At 45.8% G+C, this 19,338-nt stretch overlaps 1 protein-coding gene and 1 long non-coding RNA gene across 5 annotated transcripts in view; one reads left to right on the top strand and one right to left on the bottom strand.

The window, feature by feature from the left end:
* The first annotated feature begins 1,210 nt into the window (after positions 1-1,210).
* Positions 1,211-3,798, top strand: LOC123381326. Of its 2 annotated transcripts, XR_006588209.1 has the most exons (4): positions 1,211-1,658; positions 2,693-2,836; positions 3,023-3,132; positions 3,589-3,798. It is a non-coding gene; the product is annotated as an uncharacterized LOC123381326 (long non-coding RNA). The 2 variants fall into 2 exon arrangements; XR_006588208.1 differs by lacking the exon at positions 1,211-1,658 and having other exon boundaries at positions 2,366-2,836.
* An 8,513-nt stretch (positions 3,799-12,311) lies between these two features.
* Positions 12,312-19,338, bottom strand: part of CNTNAP2 (contactin associated protein 2) — a 1,965,211-nt gene continuing 1,958,184 nt past the window's right edge. For all 3 annotated transcript variants that reach the window (XM_023250688.2, XM_045053284.1, XM_045053283.1), the window contains one exon: positions 12,312-17,460. In XM_023250688.2, coding sequence (XP_023106456.1) covers positions 17,261-17,460 — 200 coding nt within the window. In that variant the 3' untranslated portion in view covers positions 12,312-17,260. The remainder of the gene's footprint in view (positions 17,461-19,338) is intronic.

Genomic DNA, 19,338 nt, shown 5'->3' with positions numbered 1-19,338 from the left:
GAGTAACAAGGCACCCACTTCACCTTTGTGCCTGCGGGGAGATTTCTGGAAGGAGGACAGGAGACCAAGTAACAGAACAGAAGATATTCTGTTGCTCTTCTGCTCTGAGAATCTCCTGGCTCTTGGGAGCTGGGAGCCGGGAACCTTTGATGACGACCGAGTATGTATTTCTTATAAATCACAGTGTCGCCATCACAATGTCACAGGCGCTCTACCCACAAGGGGGCCAAGGTTTTGGTCCTTACCCTGCTAACTTGCCTGCTGGAGACTCGGGAGGAACCAGCTTTTCTGTTCCCAAGACATTTGTAGGTTGTGTGTGACTCACGTTTCCCACCCCCACCACCCGCAGTGATGTATTTTACCTTCCCTTAAGGGGCCCTTCATCTCTGCCCCAGAAGGAAAGCGAGACTGAAGGTTCAAGTTCCTGCGCCCTATCCTGGGAGAGTTAAGTACAATTTCTAGTGGGTTTGAGACAATTTCTAGGCAGGGTTTGAGACAAACGTCACCATCAGAACTTGAGGAGAAGAGAATGAAATGGAACCAAGATCACGTGCTGCGAATCTATCAAGAGAAAGTTCTGAAGTTGTCTCTACATATTTATTTTTGCAATAGCATTGTGATAAAAAGCTAAAGGTGGCAATTCAGGGTTATAATCGGATCTCAAACACCTGAGTTTTATAGCCAGGATCTGGAGGCTTTAAGAAGCCCAGTTCCCGGGCTGGGGCGCCTGGGTGGCTCAGTGGGTTAAGTGTCCCCCTCTTGGTTTCGGCTCGGGTCAAGATCTCACAGTTTTGGGAGTCCGAGCCCTGAGTTGGGCTCTGAGCTGCCAACACGGACCCTGCTTGGGATCCACTTGGGATCCTCTCTCTCTGCCCCTTTCCTACTCATGCTGCCTCTGTCTCAAATAAATAACTTAAAAAAAAAAAAAAAAGCTCAGTCCTCACCATTACCAGGATAAAGCAACGTCGAGTGATGGACCCATAAGCCTGTATGCTGGTGCTCAGTCACAAAATACGTAATCATTCTGTTTTTGTTTGGTACTAATTGCCCAGAATTTTACAGAGGGGGGCAGTGGGGTACCGGGGCCACATGAGGGGCTTCCGAGGGGACCTGACCCGCCACCTGGGAGCTTCCTGACCCACCAGAGGCCATCCCCGTAGCACCTGATTAATATCAACCAGATTTATAACCTCACCCTGAGAACGTCATACTTTTCCTGCACTTTTCAGAACGACGTGCCAAGTGCCTTTTATGGTATCCCCGGCTCTTTCAGCCTCACGGGAATAGCAGAGGCGTAAAGGAAACAGTCTCACGAGCCATTCCTTTGAGGGGCTTTCTTCTTGGCCTGGCTCTTTTGCACTTGAGAAACGGAAGTCATCACAAACCAGGACTGGGGAGAGGTACTCACCTTTCAGATGGAAACGGGGCTCCAGGGTGCGCTAGGAGTCCCAAAAGATGTGATTGAAAGCGTTCTCCGTTCTGTCTCCCTGCAACCCAGAGGAGGCCGCGTTCCCCCACCTTCAGGCTCCTAGAAGCACAGCCTCCTGTGTTAATCCCTCTCAGGTTTGCAGAGCGTTCCGGAAAGACCCGTGTGCCTGCCAAAGAACAGTATCACCTGTGAACCTCTCCTTGTGCGCTGGCAGCTGGGGCTCAGGCTGGTGGGTCGCGTCTGAGTGGGACTCGGGTGGGAGGGGCAAGAGGCTGATCTGAGCTGGTCGAGGGGGTGACGGATGACTCTGGAACCAGAATCCCACAGCGCCTGTTTTGGGAACTGAGTTTGTGGACTGAAGAACTGTATCACCCCAAGTTATTAAGCAGTAGCTCCCATACCTGCCCTCCCCACCCAGCCCCTGGTAACCTCTATTCTGTTTGCTGTCTCTATGAATTTGCTTCTTCTAGATATTTCCGAATCATACGTTCATCCCTTTATGTCTGGCTTATTTCACTTGGTGTAATGTTTTCAAGCTTCCCACATGATTAAGGAAGGGTTTTTTTTTAAAGGAAATTTTCTTTTTTATGGTTTTTAAATGTTTATTTATGTTGAGGCAGAGCGTGCATGAGCAGGAGAGAGGCAGAGAGGGAGAGAGAAAATCCCAAGCAGGCTCTGCACCGTCAGCACAGAGCCTGACGTGGGGCTCGATCACATGAACTGAGAGATCGTGACCTGAGTTGAAGTCAAGAGCCAGACGCTTAACCGACTGAGCCACCCAGTTGCCCCAAGTCCCGGAGTTTTAAAGACAGGAGACGCCATTGGTTATCTCCACCCATTTTCATCGTGGGGCCCCGTGCTTGGTGCATAGCCCCACTCGATACACATTTGTAGAGTTGCTCGAAGCATCTTGGGCACAAATGCCACAAATTAGGCTTGATACAAAGGACACTCCCAGGCTCGTATTTATTCAATCAAGGTTTTTTGTTTTAAACCACAAAGCATCTTGGCTCCTTTCCTGGCTGGAAATGGAGACTTACTCACCCCACCTGCTTGACCGTCACCCACCTTAGAGCTCCCCCCAGGGGCTGCGGGAGGAACAACTAGAACCACAGACCCTTGCAGCCACAAGACTGGTTTTTCGGCCGTGGTGGCTGTTCCTCCTTTCCTTTTCCAGTTTTTCAGGATAGACCTGGATAGGAGTCCAGGCAAATACGGTTAAAAGCCCATTTCTCATATTTATGTCTTTCTCTCTTAACCCAGAGGAAAGCCGAGGAAACGTCTACCTGCTTCAGACAAGCCTGGTTAACAGATGACACTCCGGCTGTGCTGGGGTTTTCAAGAGGCTGTTAGGGAATTGCATTACAGAGTAATACACGCACCCGCACAAAGAATCGCCCGCGACAGGTAATACTCCGGGGGAGAGATAATGAGAGGGAGGAATGAGTCCGTGAAAGGAGGTCATCATCCAGCTCTGAGTCCTGAGCCCCTGTCGTTTGGCCTCCGCGGCTGTGGGAGAAAGTTATACAGGAGGAACAGGGGTGGGAGTAAAATAGAGGATAGGAGTAAATTATGAAATGTGTTTTATTCAAGATGGGGACATAGAAGTTATTTAAAAGTGGCCCTGCAGATTCGCTGGGATGCCCAGTGTTACGGGCAGATACATCTTAAAACTGTCCACCTCCTCTCTTTTCCTGCTCCAGGTTAGTATGAAGAAGGGGGGGACGTTTCAGATAACGTCTGGAGAACTGAAACCCAGGAAGCAATATGCACCGGGGGCCCCTTCTGCAACCATTTGCCAAACTCAATTCTGATTCCCGTGGTTGCTCTCTTTCCCTAACGAGTCCGTCTGCCCTTCGGGAAAACAGGCTGGTCAAGTTCTAGTTAGCGTGATAACCAACCATGCTAGTGTTATACCGTATGGCCCCTGGTGTGGCACGATTCGATTTCATGACAGAGCAGATACACAGGTATTTGCTGTGCTTTCCCCACAGAACTGACCCCAGTCCATTGTTATAGGCTGAATTGTGTCCCCCTAACATCTGGCACCTGTGAATGTGAGCTTGTTTGGAAATAGGGTCATTGCAGAATGAAATTGGTTAAGATGAGGTCCTCCTGGGGGAGAGTGGTCCCTAATCCAATATGCCTGGGGTCCTCAGAAGAAGGGTAGAAGAGACGCACAGAGAAGAAGGAGAAGACCAACATGAAAATGGAGTCAGAGATTGGAGAGATGCGGCCACAAGTCAAGGGAAACGTGGGGGCTCCCAGAAGCCGGGAGAGAAAAGGAAGGATTCTCCCCTGGCACCCACACCTTGATTTCCCACCTCTAGGCTCCAGAATTGTGAGAGAATAAATGTCTGTTGTTTTAAGACGTCCAGGTTTGTGGTAATTTGTTACAGCAGCCGCAGGAAATGAATACAGTCGCGTATCGTATATGTTATTATCGACAGACATCATTACACTTGGCCATGATTCACTCATGTCTGGGTTCCAAGTCAGTTGGGGACACAGCCAGTCACCTTGTCTCAGCTCACAAACGGGTACGGAGACTGCTTCCCGTTGGATGCTGTTGTAGGGCAGGGCCCGCCTCCTTCCTGTGGTGAGGACGTGGGTGGTATTCAGAATAGTTCCTATCCCTGCCGACTGCTCTCCGGGATATGTCTCATTCTGATCTGTTCTTGGGGTGAGGCTCGGCACAGTACATTGATGGAAATCACAAGCGCCCCCAGAGGGCGTCTGTGGGTTTGGAGTTCCGTAAGGTTCCCGTGAATGCGCCCTTGAGCCTCAGTATCTACGATGGGGGCGGTCATTGCCTCATGGAAGCTACTTTGCTTTCCATTTGTATCCGAATAGTCAGGAGACCCCACTGGGTCGTGACACAAGCCCCCTCCCAACACCGGGTCCTGGCAGTAGCCAGTGTTATTTGTTGAGGTTGCCAGACTGACTTCATCAGTTTTCATTGTTCTGCCAGGCTGACTCCTTCAGGGGCACCTGGGTGGCTCAGTCAGCTGAGCCCCCGACTTCGGCTGGGGTCATGATCTCACGGTCTGTGAGTTCGAGCCCCACGCTGGGCTCTGCGCTGGCAGCTCAGAGCCTGGAGCCTGCTTTGGGATTCTCCCTCTCACCTCTCTCTCTCTCTCTCTCTCTGCTCCTACCCCGCTTGCACTCGCTGTCTCGAAAAATAAACTTAAAAAAAAAAAGTGACTTCAGTTCGTCCCACAAAGCCTAGGCCAGCACCTGTCTCTCTTAAAGCCCTTTCCTGTCTCGTGGGCCAGTGTTTAATCCATCAGCACGTTGTTGCCACCGTGTACAAAGGACTCGAGTACCGTTAGAACAGACGCTTTATACCCCAAGACGCTGGGGCCCCCTTTCTAGGATTGGCTGAGTGGTGTAAGTGGGCGTCCCACTTAGCTCACCTGTAATAATCCTGCCTTGTTCGAATTGGTGTCATAGGCCAAGCTGGTTTCCGCCGGGGCACCTGCTTGGTTGCCTCCGCTGGGGATTATGTCTGGAGATGGTCAGTGCGGCAACCTACATGCGTGGGTCACATGACCCCACGTCTGCTAGTCGCCCCTTGCCCCGCAATCGTTCCAGAGAATAGTCGTCTTCTCGAGGAGAATGAATCTTCCTCCCCCCTCCCCCGCCCCAATTAATCACATAAGGCAGGACTGGCGTCAAGGCAAGTGATTTTGATGCAGAATAAATTCGGCTCTCTGCTTTGCTCTATTTGCCAGTTTCATGTTTTTAAGATGATTCACGTTGACTCATTTTTCCCTCCCATATGTCCTGGACTTGTACTTTATAACACCAGACGGGGATACTAATTAAACTTTAGAGTTTGCTCCCGCGGTGCAGAAACAGAGATCTGTAATGACAGGTCTGGCGGTAATCAATGTATCTGCTGCACTCGTAATGATTTAAAGGGAACGCCATGGTTACCGCTTGGAATAAAAGTGAATGAGCTCTGTAAATTTAATTTAGAGGACTTATAACTTGATCATCCAGAAATACATTACAGACGCTGCTTGTATTTTTGACAAAGCCCGAGGCGTGCTTCTGGCAAGATCTGGGATTTAACCAGGGACCTTTTCTTCACGGTGAGGTCAGTAATAGGTGACGCCCGCCCACTGGCCCAGCTTCAGACCATCACTGCCCCAGCGGAGGGGCCGTTCTGGTCCCACTTGGAATCCACTTCAAAATCATTCGTTCACAATTAATGCCTGTTATTCCGTCCGCGAATCGAAAGTCCAGCTAGGGGCAAAGTCATCGGCAGGTCAGTCCAGAGGCAGACTAATTGCTTTTTGAAATCACACACGGGAGGAACGAGGCATCGTCTTCTTAACCCCTCTGAGAAGCGGTTGGTGTGTGTTAACCTGGAGGGCGGGAGGAGACAGGCAGATCCCCCTCCCCTAGGTTTCCCGCGGTTCTAGAACATAAGCAATGTTACTGCGCATAGAGAACAGAAACGCTCTGCTCTCAACTCTCCCTGCCCATCGCCTTTGTCCATTTGCTAATATTTATTTACCAAATTACCGCCCTCGCTGTGACATTTCCCGCCATATGTCCATGCATCGGTCCTCTGTGGTTCTTGCTTTAAATGTGCTCTCCTGCGACAGGACTCGTGATCTCGCTGTCTCCCCCCCACACCCCGCCCCCGACCCCCTTGCAGTCTGAGAGCGAAGCGGGTACTTCTCAGAATGTGGTGTTTTGTCATCATGTGTCCAGACAACGTCTCTTTTGTTTTGTTTTGCTTTCCTTTGTTTTATTTTCCATCGCGTCCCCACTGCTGTTTCATTCTCCCCACAGGTAATGACTCGAATATTTTATGTGTAACATATTTTCTAGAAGGTTGTATGTGTATATATGCACATATATGCATCCTTAATTATTCATGTGCTCTTGCAAAACGTTTTGCTGTTCTGTGTGTAGGTTTTTCATTTTAATAAACTCTACTGTTTTGTGGGTCTAGTTTTATTTCCTACACTTTCCGCTCTGAACTGTAGTTTGATGACGTAAGACTTAACGTTGTTGTATACGTATCTAGTTTGTTACTTTTTTTTTTTTTTTTTTTTTTTTTTTTTTTTTTTATTTATTTTCGGGACAGAGAGAGACAGCATGAACGAGGGAGGGGCAGAGAGAGAGGGAGACACAGAATCGGAAACAGGCTCCAGGCTCTGAGCCATCAGCCCAGAGCCCGACGCGGGGCTCGAACTCACGGACCGCGAGATCGTGACCTGGCTGAAGCCGGACGCTTAACCGACTGCGCCACCCAGGCGCCCCTCTAGTTTGTTACTTCTACGGGCTGTAAGGCCTTCACCTTTTCTCACATGACAAATTTCCTAGGGACAGACACTTGGGATGCCTGCCACTCTTGGCCACCCCAGACACTCTTACGGGTGGGTGTCCTTATACATGTCCCTTCATGGGTCTTTGCAAGAATTTCTCTGGGGGGGGTGGTTATCACTCGTTAAAAACATTTTATTTTTCATTTTTAAAGTTTATTTATTTATTTTGAGAGAGAGAGAGAGAGAGAGAGAGAGGAAGAGGGGCAGAGAGAGGGGGAGAGAGAATCCCAAGCAGGCTCTGTGCTGTCAGCACGGAGCCCGATGCAGGGGCTTGAACCATGAGATCACGACCTGAGCCAAAGTCACGACTCGGAAGCTTAACCGCCTGAGCCACCCAGGCCCTCCGCTTTTTTTTAAAAAGCTAGCATTAATGGAGAGCTTACAATATGTCAACACTGTTCTAAGCACTTCCCATGTACTGAGTAACCCTTACAGAAGGATTTCCCATGTGGTAAATTGTGCTACTGTCCCCATTTTACAGACGAAGACAATGACGAACAGGTCAAGGGGCTAGTAAGTGGTCACGCAGACTCTGAACACGTTTACACCGTGCCGCACGCCCGTCAGATCCCGGCTGCACGAACACCACCGACGCGAACATCTTCAAACATGACTTTCAGGGACGAATTTGCGAATCTGGGGGGCTGCGATCCCGCAGCTGGCGTGGGGCCCCCTCTTCCTGCCCCTCAAGCAACTTCTAGAATCAGCCCCTACACTATCTTGTTCAGAGCGTTTCAGCCCCGGGCCTGCGGTAAGAGGGACGGACGGGAGAGAAACCTCAGGCCTGGCAGAGCCGCTCACACCCCTGGAGTTTTGCTCCTCAGGTCGCCCTGAAGGCCGACGATGCTGGGGGGCCCGGCTGGAGCTGGGGGTACAGTCCCGCCGGCCCAGCGGAGGGGGGCAGTGGTCTGCGAGGGCCTCCCCGGCAGGAGAGTGCAAAGTCAGGGCGCCTCTCCGTCGGGCACCTGGGCCTCGCCCTGGCACAGCCCTTTCGGGCCTCATCTCCCCAGTCTCCTCACAGGGTCTACACTTCCTTCTTGCTTCTGCGGCCTTTCCAGGTGCACCGAGGGAGGCAGCCAGCAGGCCGTGCAGTTTTCCATCTCATCAAGCAGCCTGTTGGTCTTTGCTTGAGATTGTAGGATTTGGGCTGAACTTCAGACTCTCTCTCTCTCTTTTTTTTCCCCATTCTTTCTTTTCTTTTCTTTTTTTTTTTTTCAGTTTTTGTTTAAATTCCAGTTAGTTAACCTATAGTGTAATTTTGGTTTTGGGAGTAGAACCCAATGATTCATCACTTGCATATGACACCCAGGGCTCAGCACAGGTGCCCTCCTGAATGCCCACACCCATTTAGCCCATCCCCCACCCAGCTCCCCTCCAGCAACCCTCCGTGCGTTCTCTACAGTTAAGAGTCTGTTTTATGGCTCCCCGCTTGCCTCTCTCCCCCCGCCTGGTTCGTCTGTTTTGTTTCTTAAATTCCACATACGAGTGAATTCATATGATATTTGTCTTTCTCTGACTTATTTCGCTTAACGTAATTACACTCGAGTTCTGGTTGTTGCAAACGGAAAGATTTTATTCTTTTTGATGGCTGAGTAATATTCCACTGTGTGTGTGTGTGTGTGTGTGTGTGTGTGTATTTATACACCACATCTTCTTTCTCATTCATCAGTTGGTGGACATTTGGGCTCTTTCCACACTTTGGCCGTTGTCCATAGCGCTGCTAGAAACACTGGGGTGCATGTGCCCCTGCGAACCTGCTCACACCCGTCAGAGCGGCTGCCATTAACGACACCAAAACAACACACGTTGGCGAGGATGCGGAGAAAGAGGAACCCTTCTGCACTGCTGGTGGGAATGCCAACTGGGTGCAGCCGCTCTGGAAAACAGTATGCAGGTTCCTCAAAAGGTTAAAAATAGAACTACCCTACAACCCAGCAATGGCACTACTAGGTATTTACCCAAAAGGATACAAAATCTAGTGCTGTAACCGGAAAGATAAGACCAAATCATTTCCCTCTTGAGTCACACACACACAAATGTTGGAAGCAATTCCGCCTTCCCCTCTGTGATGTCCTAGTGGAACCCTCAGTGGTGCTTGATTTTCTGTCAATCTGGCCTGTTTCTGGTGCCCAGGCGGTTGATCACGTGCTAGTCTACTTGTAGCTGTGAGGGTTTTCTGCATATGTGATTAACAATTAGCTGACTGCAAGTAAAGGCGATTATCCTCCATAATGTGGGTGGGCCTCGCTTAATCAGCTGAAGGCCTTAAGAGGAAAAAAACCCAAAAACCTGAGGGTTCCTGAAGAAGGAATCCTGCCTCAAGACCACAGCAGAGGAGTCCTTCCTGGGATTCCAACCAGCCAGGCTGCCTTATGGATTTTGGATTTGCCAACCGCAATTACAAGCACTAATTCCTTTAGATAAATCTCTCTCTTGCTCCTATTAAGTCTGTTTCCCTAGAGGACCTTGCCAGATACACTGTAAAAACCTTCAAGTTGTGGTGTTTGAGTCTCTCCAGCTCAGAACTGGGTCGGAACAAACGGTCACGTAGTGGGTGGCATCTTCTCCCTTCCTCGTTCCAGACACACTGACTCTTTGTGTCTAAGTTCCAAGCTCACTGTGACCTCGGGGCCTTTGTACCAGTTGCTCCCTTACTTAGAACGAGGCCTCCTTTCATCTTTGAAAGACTCATTCAGTGCTCAGCTTCACTGTCCCCTCTGTGGAGTCCTTCCCCACCACCAGTTGGAAGCAGTTATTAAAATGAACTAAAATAAATCCCCTGCCTGCCTGGGGTGGTTCAGTCGGCTGAGCGTCCAGCTCTTGATTTCGGCTCAGGTCACGATCCCAGGGTCGTGGGATCAAGCCCCACGTCAGGCCCCCTGCTGGGTGTGGAACCTCCTTGAGATTCTTTCTCTCCCTCTGCCTGTCTTCCCAGCTCACGCTTGCTCTCTCCTTCCCTAAAATAAAAATAAAAGGACTCCCCTGACTAGAAGCTATCTTTTCTTCCATATTATCTATTTATCTGCTTATCTTTCTCCTCCCGCTAGAACCTAAGTTTCCTGAGAGAAGGGATGCGTCTTCTTGATCTCTAGGGAATCCCCAGTGTCGAGAATAACACCGCGTGCACACGAGGGTGTTCTGCAAAGATTTAGTAAATTAATTATGATTCCATGATCTTGATTTCCCTTTAAAATCCATGTGGTGAGGTCACTGTTGAAATAATTTCAGTTATTTTTGGAAGATAATCATGTGTTGTTGGGTTGGTTTTTTTGCCCTTAACAAGTCTTACCAGCTCCACTATAAAGTATTTTTCCCCCTGATTTGTCCTAAATGTGCCTTCTCCCTGGCTTCAAAGGTTGCCCCTAGTCCGGATATATTGGCACTCAGGGGGGTAACCTCATACTTACCCTCTCTCTCTAGCTTTCATGATTGAGAAGCTTGCTTTTGTGTCCCAGGTTAGAGGTCATCTTCCCAAACTTAAGAATTTTATCTGCTGAATTGCTATTTGTGAACACAAAACGACTACATTGTTTTCATCCTCTTGGCCTTTTTCATGTCTTTCATATCTTAGGTTAAATTTCATAATTTTGAGGGGCACGTGGGTGGCTCAGCGGGTTGAGCGTCTGACTTCAGCTTAGGTCGTGATCTCACGGCTTGTGAGTTCGGGCCCCACATCAGGCTCTGTGCTGACAGGTCGGAGCCTGGAGCCTGCTTTGGATTTTGTGTCTCCCTCTCTCTCTGCCCCTCCCCTGCTTGTGCCCTGTTTCTCTCTGTCTCTCAAAAATAAATAAATGTTAAAAAAATTTAAATTTCATTATTTTGAATTTCTATTTTTAGAAGAAATGGCTAACTTTCTCATACCTTAGGTCAAGGGACTTAAAAAATGTTGGTTTCATTCCTTTGGAGAAGACTTGGTGTATGTTTTTGTTTTGTTTTGTTTTGTTTTTAGAGAGAGAGAGCGTGAGCAGAGGAGAGGGCCAGAGGGGGGGGGGGGGAGAGAGAGAGAGAGAGAGAGAGAGAGAGAGAGAGAGAATCCCTTGCAGGTTCCATGCTCGCCACAGAGCCCAATGTGGGGTTTGATCCCATGACCCTGGAATCATGACCTGAGACAAAATCAAGAGTTGGATGCTCAACCAACTGAGCCACCCAGGCATCCCCAGAATATGTGTATATTTGCCCCGTCTCAAGAGATTCTACTGACGTACACCCAGAGGATGAATGAAGTTGGATGGAAAGGCCATGGAAACGCAATCAAGAAAGTTGTGTTCTCTTCCCGGTCCTATGCAGTCATGCTGGGTGTGTTTGTGGTGTGGTGGTGGGGGGGGGGGAGGGAAGTGTTGCCGGGAGAGAGGGACCATTAGGCACAAGGATTATTTAGCTCAGGCTTCACTGAATTTGTGATTTCAGAGTGACCAAGGCCAAGTGAGCACGTGCTAATGATTACTCATAACACTTGCTATAAAGAGCTGGCTTTCTGCTTAGGTTCACACAAACCCCTTCTCAAGACAGAACACAATGATCTCCTCTTCTCTATGTTCTGGTAAACCCACCATGCCATGTCATTACTGACAAAGAGTAAAATCCCCCCTACAAGTCTCCCTTTGGCCCCTTCTCTACTTTTATACCCCCATTTACTCAACAGATACTGCCTTGTGCCAAAGGAAGGCACTGTCCTCCTGCAAATGACTGATCTCGATGTCTACATGGCGCATGGTAGGTGGTACTGGGAAGGGAGGTAAGCGTGCTGTGGCTCACACGTTCTTGGCGGAGATGTTAAGGCCTAACACGCCCGCTCACTCCTTTAAAATGTGCTGTGAACTTTCATAAGTGCTGGCTTTCTTTACTCAAGGGACTTTCTGATATTCTCCACCTGTTGGGTCACACCGGTAAAGCAGGATCATTACCAAGAGCTTTCTAGAAGACTTGAGTATCATTGCAATAGACTGGCCTCAGGAATTGCTAAGGAGCAGAGAGGTTGGGCTTTTAACTGGGAATTCACACTGATTTGATATACGTTGAAATGCTTCACTGAGAATTGATTAAAAGGAAATGGCTTCCCAGTGTTAACTGAAGACCAGCAAATAGGAGGAATAATTTAGGACTACGGCTCTTAACGCATCTGGAGTGCACTTAGAAAGACACGTTGCACATCTCTGTTGTCTGGTTGACTGGCCTGAATCCATTTGCCCATTATCCAGTGTTACTCCCTCATTCTAAGCAAGGCTCGGAATGTATTCTGGACATCACTTAACTCTAACTGAATTTTATCAAGCTGTGTGTAAATTAATCTAAAACATGGAGCCAATATCCATTATGCTACATTAAGAAAAATGGGGGAGGGGAGGCATGTGTGGCCCAAGAAGGTTAACGACGAACGCGTCCACGGAAGACCCGTCTTTGAAGAGTGACTGTACCGCTGTAGTTTTGGGAAAGATTATATTCCCAACAGATGTATGTTCCAGTGCCCGGAACTTTCTTCGCTGAAAGTTGAAAATGGCTTCTAAGAGAATCAAGTGGAACAAAACACAAAGAATCGCTTTTAGGATAATTAAAACTATTTTGGATTTTTTATTTATCAATCTGGTTTCTAATATAATTTCAGTTAAATGAAAGACATTCACAAAGGATATTAGGCATACATACATAGTTTCCTTCTTTCATTGTAGTTTAACATGCTGTTGCTTTTAGAGAGTGAACTTTTGTGTCATTTCGCAGGGTGGAATCCTAATCGACTTTACAGAAAGAATACTTAGCCCAGCTTTTCACAACCCTGACCTCCGCAGTCACGATGCTCACTGAAAAAAATGCAAAAACCCAACCAAACTTAGAATCAGTAACATCTGAACTGTTTCTTGGCCTACTTTGAGAGGATGTCTTCATAGCCATGTTAGAACCCAGCAGTGGCTGTTTGGAAATAAACTGAACTTGGAAACGTTGCAGGCCACCTGTGTAGACCTGATCTTAAAGCACATTTTCATCTGGAAAGTGACCTTGGAAGTGCATGTTGGATTAATACCTGTGCGCTCAGGTATCTTTATAATCTGCCAGTCCTTGCTCCACGGGAGATAATCAACTTTTCAACACAGTTTCCCTATTTCATCGACAATGACTTCTACATACCACGCATATCCAGAAAATACTGCTGTGAAAGACATCTATTCTAAAGTTTCCAACATTATCATGCAGGGCGTATGTAGTGTAGGCACGTTGCCACTAGGCTACACGGAAAAATCACATTTGTTTCTTGTGTCGTCTTACGTACGAGCCAGCCCAATGGCACTGGGGGCATGTGTAAGCTGTAAGTCCCATCTGGGTGGGGACGCAGGGCTTTGTGCACGCGAAGTTCTGATTTCTCTGGCCTTCGGATGTTGCATCTTCCAGTATTGACAGGTTAGGTCCTGGGCAGTCTACGTGATTAACAATTTAGCAGCTGTACAGCAATGCCTCACAAGTCTGCACACTCCCGGATGTGGGCACATTGTTCATTTGGTGTGACTTACAACCACAGGCCAGAAAGTAAGTCTTCCAGGGGGCTCCACTGACTTGGGTCTTTATATTTGGGTGTCAAAGGACGCTGCAGTCAAGACTCAATGGCCCCTCACGATTGTCCTATTAAGTGGGCAGAGCAGCTGTATCTTAAATATGGGGCAAAGAGGGACCAAGGTTCACCAGTCTGACAAAGGTCACGTGGCAAGCCAGGGAGAGAGAAAGGGTGAGGACACTATCAGCTGATGCCCAGGGTCTACGCTCACCATGATATCATTTTAAACATGGCGCTGGTTGGTTTCAGCCCCAATCAGCTAGACATGCTGTCTGTCTCTCATCTATTTCAGGATCAGCTGGTTCTATTGTCACTAGTAACTTAGGACCTGTTTTTGGCTGGCTAACTGGCATCCAATTTAATAACTGCTGCCTTTCTTTTTGAAAACTGCTGGACAGGATGATGAAAAGAAAACAACAATATGAGGTGCTAATTGTTTAGAGGCATAAAGAGACCTTTGCAATGCTTACCCCATACAAGGAAGGAGAGGGAGAAAAAGAGCAGATCCTGTAATAGAAGGAAAGAAAAGTTTCTTCCGGACGCCACGCTGACACTGCGTTTTCCTATTTGGTAGCTACTTTTTCCTTCAGCGCTTCCTATGGTGTGTGTCTTTGTGCCCAGCTCTCTGAGGGCATCTGGGGGCGGCTCCACAGACGTTCAACAGTAACATTAAGATCTACTCTTTGGCTCATGCCAGTTCTTTTTCCTATGCCTCTGAATCCCTGCTCCTGTTAGTAAAGGATGCTTGTTCATCAAACGCAGGGTAACGGGAAACTGTCCAACAAAGGCCCTCCAAACCCTTGTTTCTAGCTCCCATAGCCTTACGCATTAAGAAGGGTCAGAGAAGAACTTGACAATGTAACTTCTCACCTCCTAAGCTAGTTTCCTTGTGCTCTAGGGAATATGTTATTTTGAGAGCTGAGAATGGCACCGATCTTGCTTTCAAAGTCCTGCTCCTACCTCGTCAAAACCTAGATGTTTGCTTTCTACATGGAAGATGCTTCCTGTACAAACAACCTTAAGTCAGCCATCAGTTGTTCCTGAAACTTTAAAGCAGCTTCTTGTTTCTAAATTTTTTTCTTTTTGTTTTTGTTTATTATTTAAAGAGGTTACCACTAGCCCTCTGGACTAGAATGATAATGGACTGGGACAGAAGAATGTCAAGGTTTTGTGGGATGTGACTGACAAAGCAAGATTAAACACGGAGCTTGGGTCACGACATCGTGAGCTTTCAAGGGAGGGAGTGTCGTCCTGAGCTTTCAAGGGAGGGAGCTGGAAAAAAGAGATGTTTCTTTATCTTCACATAAATTACTGACCATTTAGAACGTACTAGATATGGCCTTCATAGATACATTTAGGACTTTTGGTGAAGCCCACAATCCCAAAGAGAAGCCAAGGATTTCCAGCACTCCCTTGGCACTTAACTTAGTTACTTAATACCTTATCTACGTTTTTGTGTCTTGTCTGCTGGCCGGACTTACCCCCTTAAGGGCATACTGTATGTCTTAATGGCGGTGACATGGGAGACCCACTGAGCCCTCAGTCAGTCCAGTGCCCTAGGTTTGCAAATTTGGTGAAGGAAGTGTTGGGTTTTATTTTTCACCTTTTGAGGCAGGAAAGAGGGAAGAAGAGAGTGAAAAGAAAGGGTAAGGCCGTTTTAGTGTCAGGGACCGTTTTTGATTGTTTTAACCCCTTAATCATTTTGGGAAGAAAGGGAAAATGCTGACACAAGGCATAAAGAAGAAAGCTATCACGGGAAACGCCAGAAACAATACATTTCCATCTGGCATTATTTGTGAAGTGCAAAATTAATAGCTATAAAGCAGGTTTAAAACAAATTCTAAAAAACCTTTCTACAAAACATAATGTTTAAAATTTGCTTTCGTAATTTGACAATACACGAAACAGCCCTTAATGGTAGTCATCAAAACAGGCTTTGTTTTTAACATGTCACTTGGGTTCTCCTGTTCTGCTCTTTAGTCATACCACGTACTTTTCATTTAACAACGTGTATTATGGAATAATGATCAAGACGTCTTTAAGGTAAGGGTGTTCGTGACAGTGGCTGAGGGTCAGCAACTGTGAAAGGCGTTCCGATTCCCTTTTGTTCTGTTACCTCGACTCTGATGGGAATGAACTGGTCCAGTATCTCCTTTGGAATGTGTCATATACAGGTGCAGGGGGCCCTTGGCAACTCTAGATAACAGTTTTCATTACCCAAGAAACTGAGATCCTCCAAAAAGCAAAGGCATACTGAGAATCTTGAAAAATACATACATATAACCCTAACAAACTAGAATTTCCATTTTATTGAGGCATGCTGTCAGAAAAACAGCAATAATACTTTTTGAACCTCATCTTACATGCTTCCAGGAGGAGAAGGAAAAAAGGGATCCTACTGAATTCCTCAAAATGTTGGAGTCTGAAAAAAAATTTTAAAGTACTTACTCAGAGTCTGAACTATCATGATCATAAATGGTAGTCATTCTAGAAATAGCTTGTGTAATTTACAAAAAGAGATCAATGAAATTATTTCTTGGATGCTTCAATAGGAGCTTTGTCCCATCTATTTACACACAAAGTCTATCATTTTTAAATAAAACCAACGAGTTCTTTGTTGGAACAAGTTGGTCAAGATTCCTGATTAGACTGAGGTGTGACTAACTAGACGTGTCCATTCTCTGAGAAGCAACAGTCAGTTATCAGGTTGGTCATGAACCTAGGGTTCAGATGTATCTGCCAAAGAGGTCCCTGAATCGTGGCAGTGTGTCTGTTTAGGATGGAATGATACATGGATTAGATGATGGAAAATATGGCAGTATTTTCCATATGATTCTGGAGTAAAGCAATAATAATAGCAATCATAACCTGGCTTTATTGTGGTGTGTCCATTTGGAGGACACGGTCTGCTAGGATTTTGTCACAAGGGCTTAAAAACTAAGATTTAAAGCAAGATAAGAAGAGCAACCTAATTTATGCATCATTCATTAGAAAGTGTCCACACTCTTGCTACAACTCTAAAAGGAACAGAGCAAACAAATCATAGCATCTGGCTCTAATTCCCCACCGAGGTGCCCCCACACACATATAATGTAACCTAACATGATGTAGGTAAAGCAGAGGAAAAATCTTTTGTAACAGTTGGTCACCACCGCATTGTAGCTGACAGTCACAGGTCATGAAGAGGTCTAAGACTATGCACACGGAACAGTATTAGCTTGTAGAATCTGATGAAAAATAAAACCAACAGTCCCAATATACGAAACTACTTCCCCTGGTTCTTAATGCTTCTCTCTGCTGTGTTAGTTGTGTTGTTACACAACAGGTGCCACATGCTCACTTCCTTCAGTGCTTTAGGTGGGAATGCTCAGAGAATAGGCATAGATTGAGGTCTCTTTGAAAACTGGCAAACAATAGGTTCTGTTGGCCCCTTCCTTTCCTTTTCCAATTTACAGGACACCAAAAGAAATAGCATATGAACACAAACTAGTTACTACGACAGCCCATTAAAAATTGACTATATGCAAAAGGAAGAGAATGCTGGAGGCCATGTGCATCAACTTTTCTCAAGAAAAAAAAATATCCACATTCTAAGGGCTCTTAAAAATGTAGAAAACTTGCCCTGTTACCATGGGTTTTTAGAACACCTCTAAACACACACAAAATAAGACAGTATTACCTACAAATTTCAATTGTTTCTTAAACTCTAAAAGCATTTTTTGTATTATTTTGATTTGATACAGAAGGGGAAACTCAGCTATAAAGAAATATTAAAAAGTACTTTTTGTGGTGATCAGTCTCCAGAATTTTCTGTCGCTTGCCTCCCCCGACTTGTGCTGATATTTTAAGGATGTGCTCAAGAGTATAAAGTAGGGTGCACTTTTGTCCCGTTCCCTCCTCCCGAATAGCTAGCCCCTCCCTCTCCCACAGCCAAATAGCCACCCCTCAGATGAGCCATTCCTTTTTGCTTTCGTCAATGGTCTCTGTGAAATTGGGGTCGTTGTTCATGATGGCAGCATCCGCGCTCTCTGCTGACTCTGCTCCCTTTGCTTCATTGGTGTGGTAGGTGCCCTTGTGGCGGAACATGTACCGAATGAGGAAGACCAAGGTGCAGAGAATGGTGAAAATCACCACAGCGATGACACCTGGTGGAGGCAGGAGAGGCACTGGAGGTTAAACAGACCTTGTATACATCCCTCCAACACCACTTTCCTTGTGTTGCCATGGTTCTCTCTCATGCCACCCTCCCCCCCACAAAACACCAGCAACACACATGGACAGGACTGAAAGGAGATTAGACCAATTCACAGTTATATTTGGAGATCTTAATGCTATTCTCTGAGGAACTGATAGTTAAACAGAAGAGGAGGAACTACTGCTCAACTCATTTTATGAGGCCAGCATTATCCTGATAGCAAAACCAGACAAACACATCACAAGAAAACACACCTATGGGGCAACAGTCCTCTTTAATAAAATTTTAGCAAATCAAATCTGGCAATGTGTGGCAGAGAATATATTATGGTGAAGGGGTGTTCATTCTAGGAATGCAAGTCTGGTTTATCATTAAAAAACAAAGCTATGTAATTTACCACATTAAAGAAATATAGGAGAAAAGGCATATGACAAATTTCAACCTCCATTCATTGTGAAGCCTCTCAGAAAATATCAGTAGAAGGAAACTTTCTCAACCTGATAAACTGCATCTACGAGAAACCTACAGCTAATACGCTAGTCAATACTAAAAGAGTAAACATATTCTCTCTAAAACAGGAAACAATGGAAGCAAGTCCTCTCTCTCAATGTACCAGAAATCCTTGTCAGTGCAATAAAACAAACAAGAAATAAAAAGTGTACAGACTGTGAAGAAGTAAAAATTTTCTCTATTCTCAGGTGACATGACCATCTCTTAGAAAATCCTGAGTAATGTATATATATGTGAAGTGTCTAGAACTAACAGTAAATTTAGCAAGGCCACAAAAATCAACTGTATTTTTATATACTAGCAAGAAAATACTTGGAAGAACATTTAAAGTAATAAAAACTTAAAAAAGTAATAAAACAATACCATTTATAATAAAACAAATTGAACACAGTTGTTCAAGGCTGTGTTCACTCAAAACCACAAAACCTTACTGACAGAAATTAAAGACGTAGATAAATGGATGGACAGACCACGTTTAAGAGCCGAAGCACTCAATATTGTTTTGATGTCCATTTATAGACCTAACGCAATCCCAATGAAAATCTCAGCAAACTTTTTCTTTGGTAGAAATTTATAAGTTGATTCTAAATTTTATATGGCAATAAAGTAAAGGGTCCAGAATAGCCAACGTAATTTTGAAAAACAAAAAAGAAATAGCTGGAGAATGCATGTTGCTGTCTCAAGACTTAGTATAAAGGTAAAACAATACAGCAAGCATGGTACTGGGTAAAGAAAGATATATAATACATCAACAAAACACAACAGAGTCCAGAAAACAGACATACACATATATGGTCTATTGATTTTTGACAAAAGTGCCAAGGAGATTAAATTTGGAAAAAGTATATAGTCTTTTCAACAAGTAGTTTTAGAATAACTGGATATTAGTTTGGAAAATAATGTCTTTGACCTTTATCTCATGCTATGTACCAATGTTAACTCAAAGTGATTACAGACTTAGTTAACAGAAACCAAAGCTATAAAAGTTCTAGAAGAAAACATAGGAAAAATCTTCACAATCTTGAAGAGGCATATCATTAAAATAGAATTTTAAAAAACTCACAAGCCATAAAAAGATTCAAAAAATAAGACTTCATCAAAATTTAGATTTCTTGCTTTAAAAAAAAATACCGCGGGGCGCCTGGGTGGCGCAGTCGGTTAAGCGTCCGACTTCAGCCAGGTCACGATCTCGCGGTCCGTGAGTTCGAGCCCCGCGTCGGGCTCTGGGCTGATGGCTCAGAGCCTGGAGCCTGTTTCTGATTCTGTGTCTCCCTCTCTCTCTGCCCCTCCCCCGTTCATGCTCTGTCTCTCTCTGTCC

The sequence above is a fragment of the Felis catus genome, chromosome A2, assembly GCF_018350175.1.
Source record: "Felis catus isolate Fca126 chromosome A2, F.catus_Fca126_mat1.0, whole genome shotgun sequence".
Lineage (NCBI taxonomy): Eukaryota > Metazoa > Chordata > Mammalia > Carnivora > Felidae > Felis > Felis catus.
This window is presented reverse-complemented; position numbering and strand designations above follow the sequence as displayed.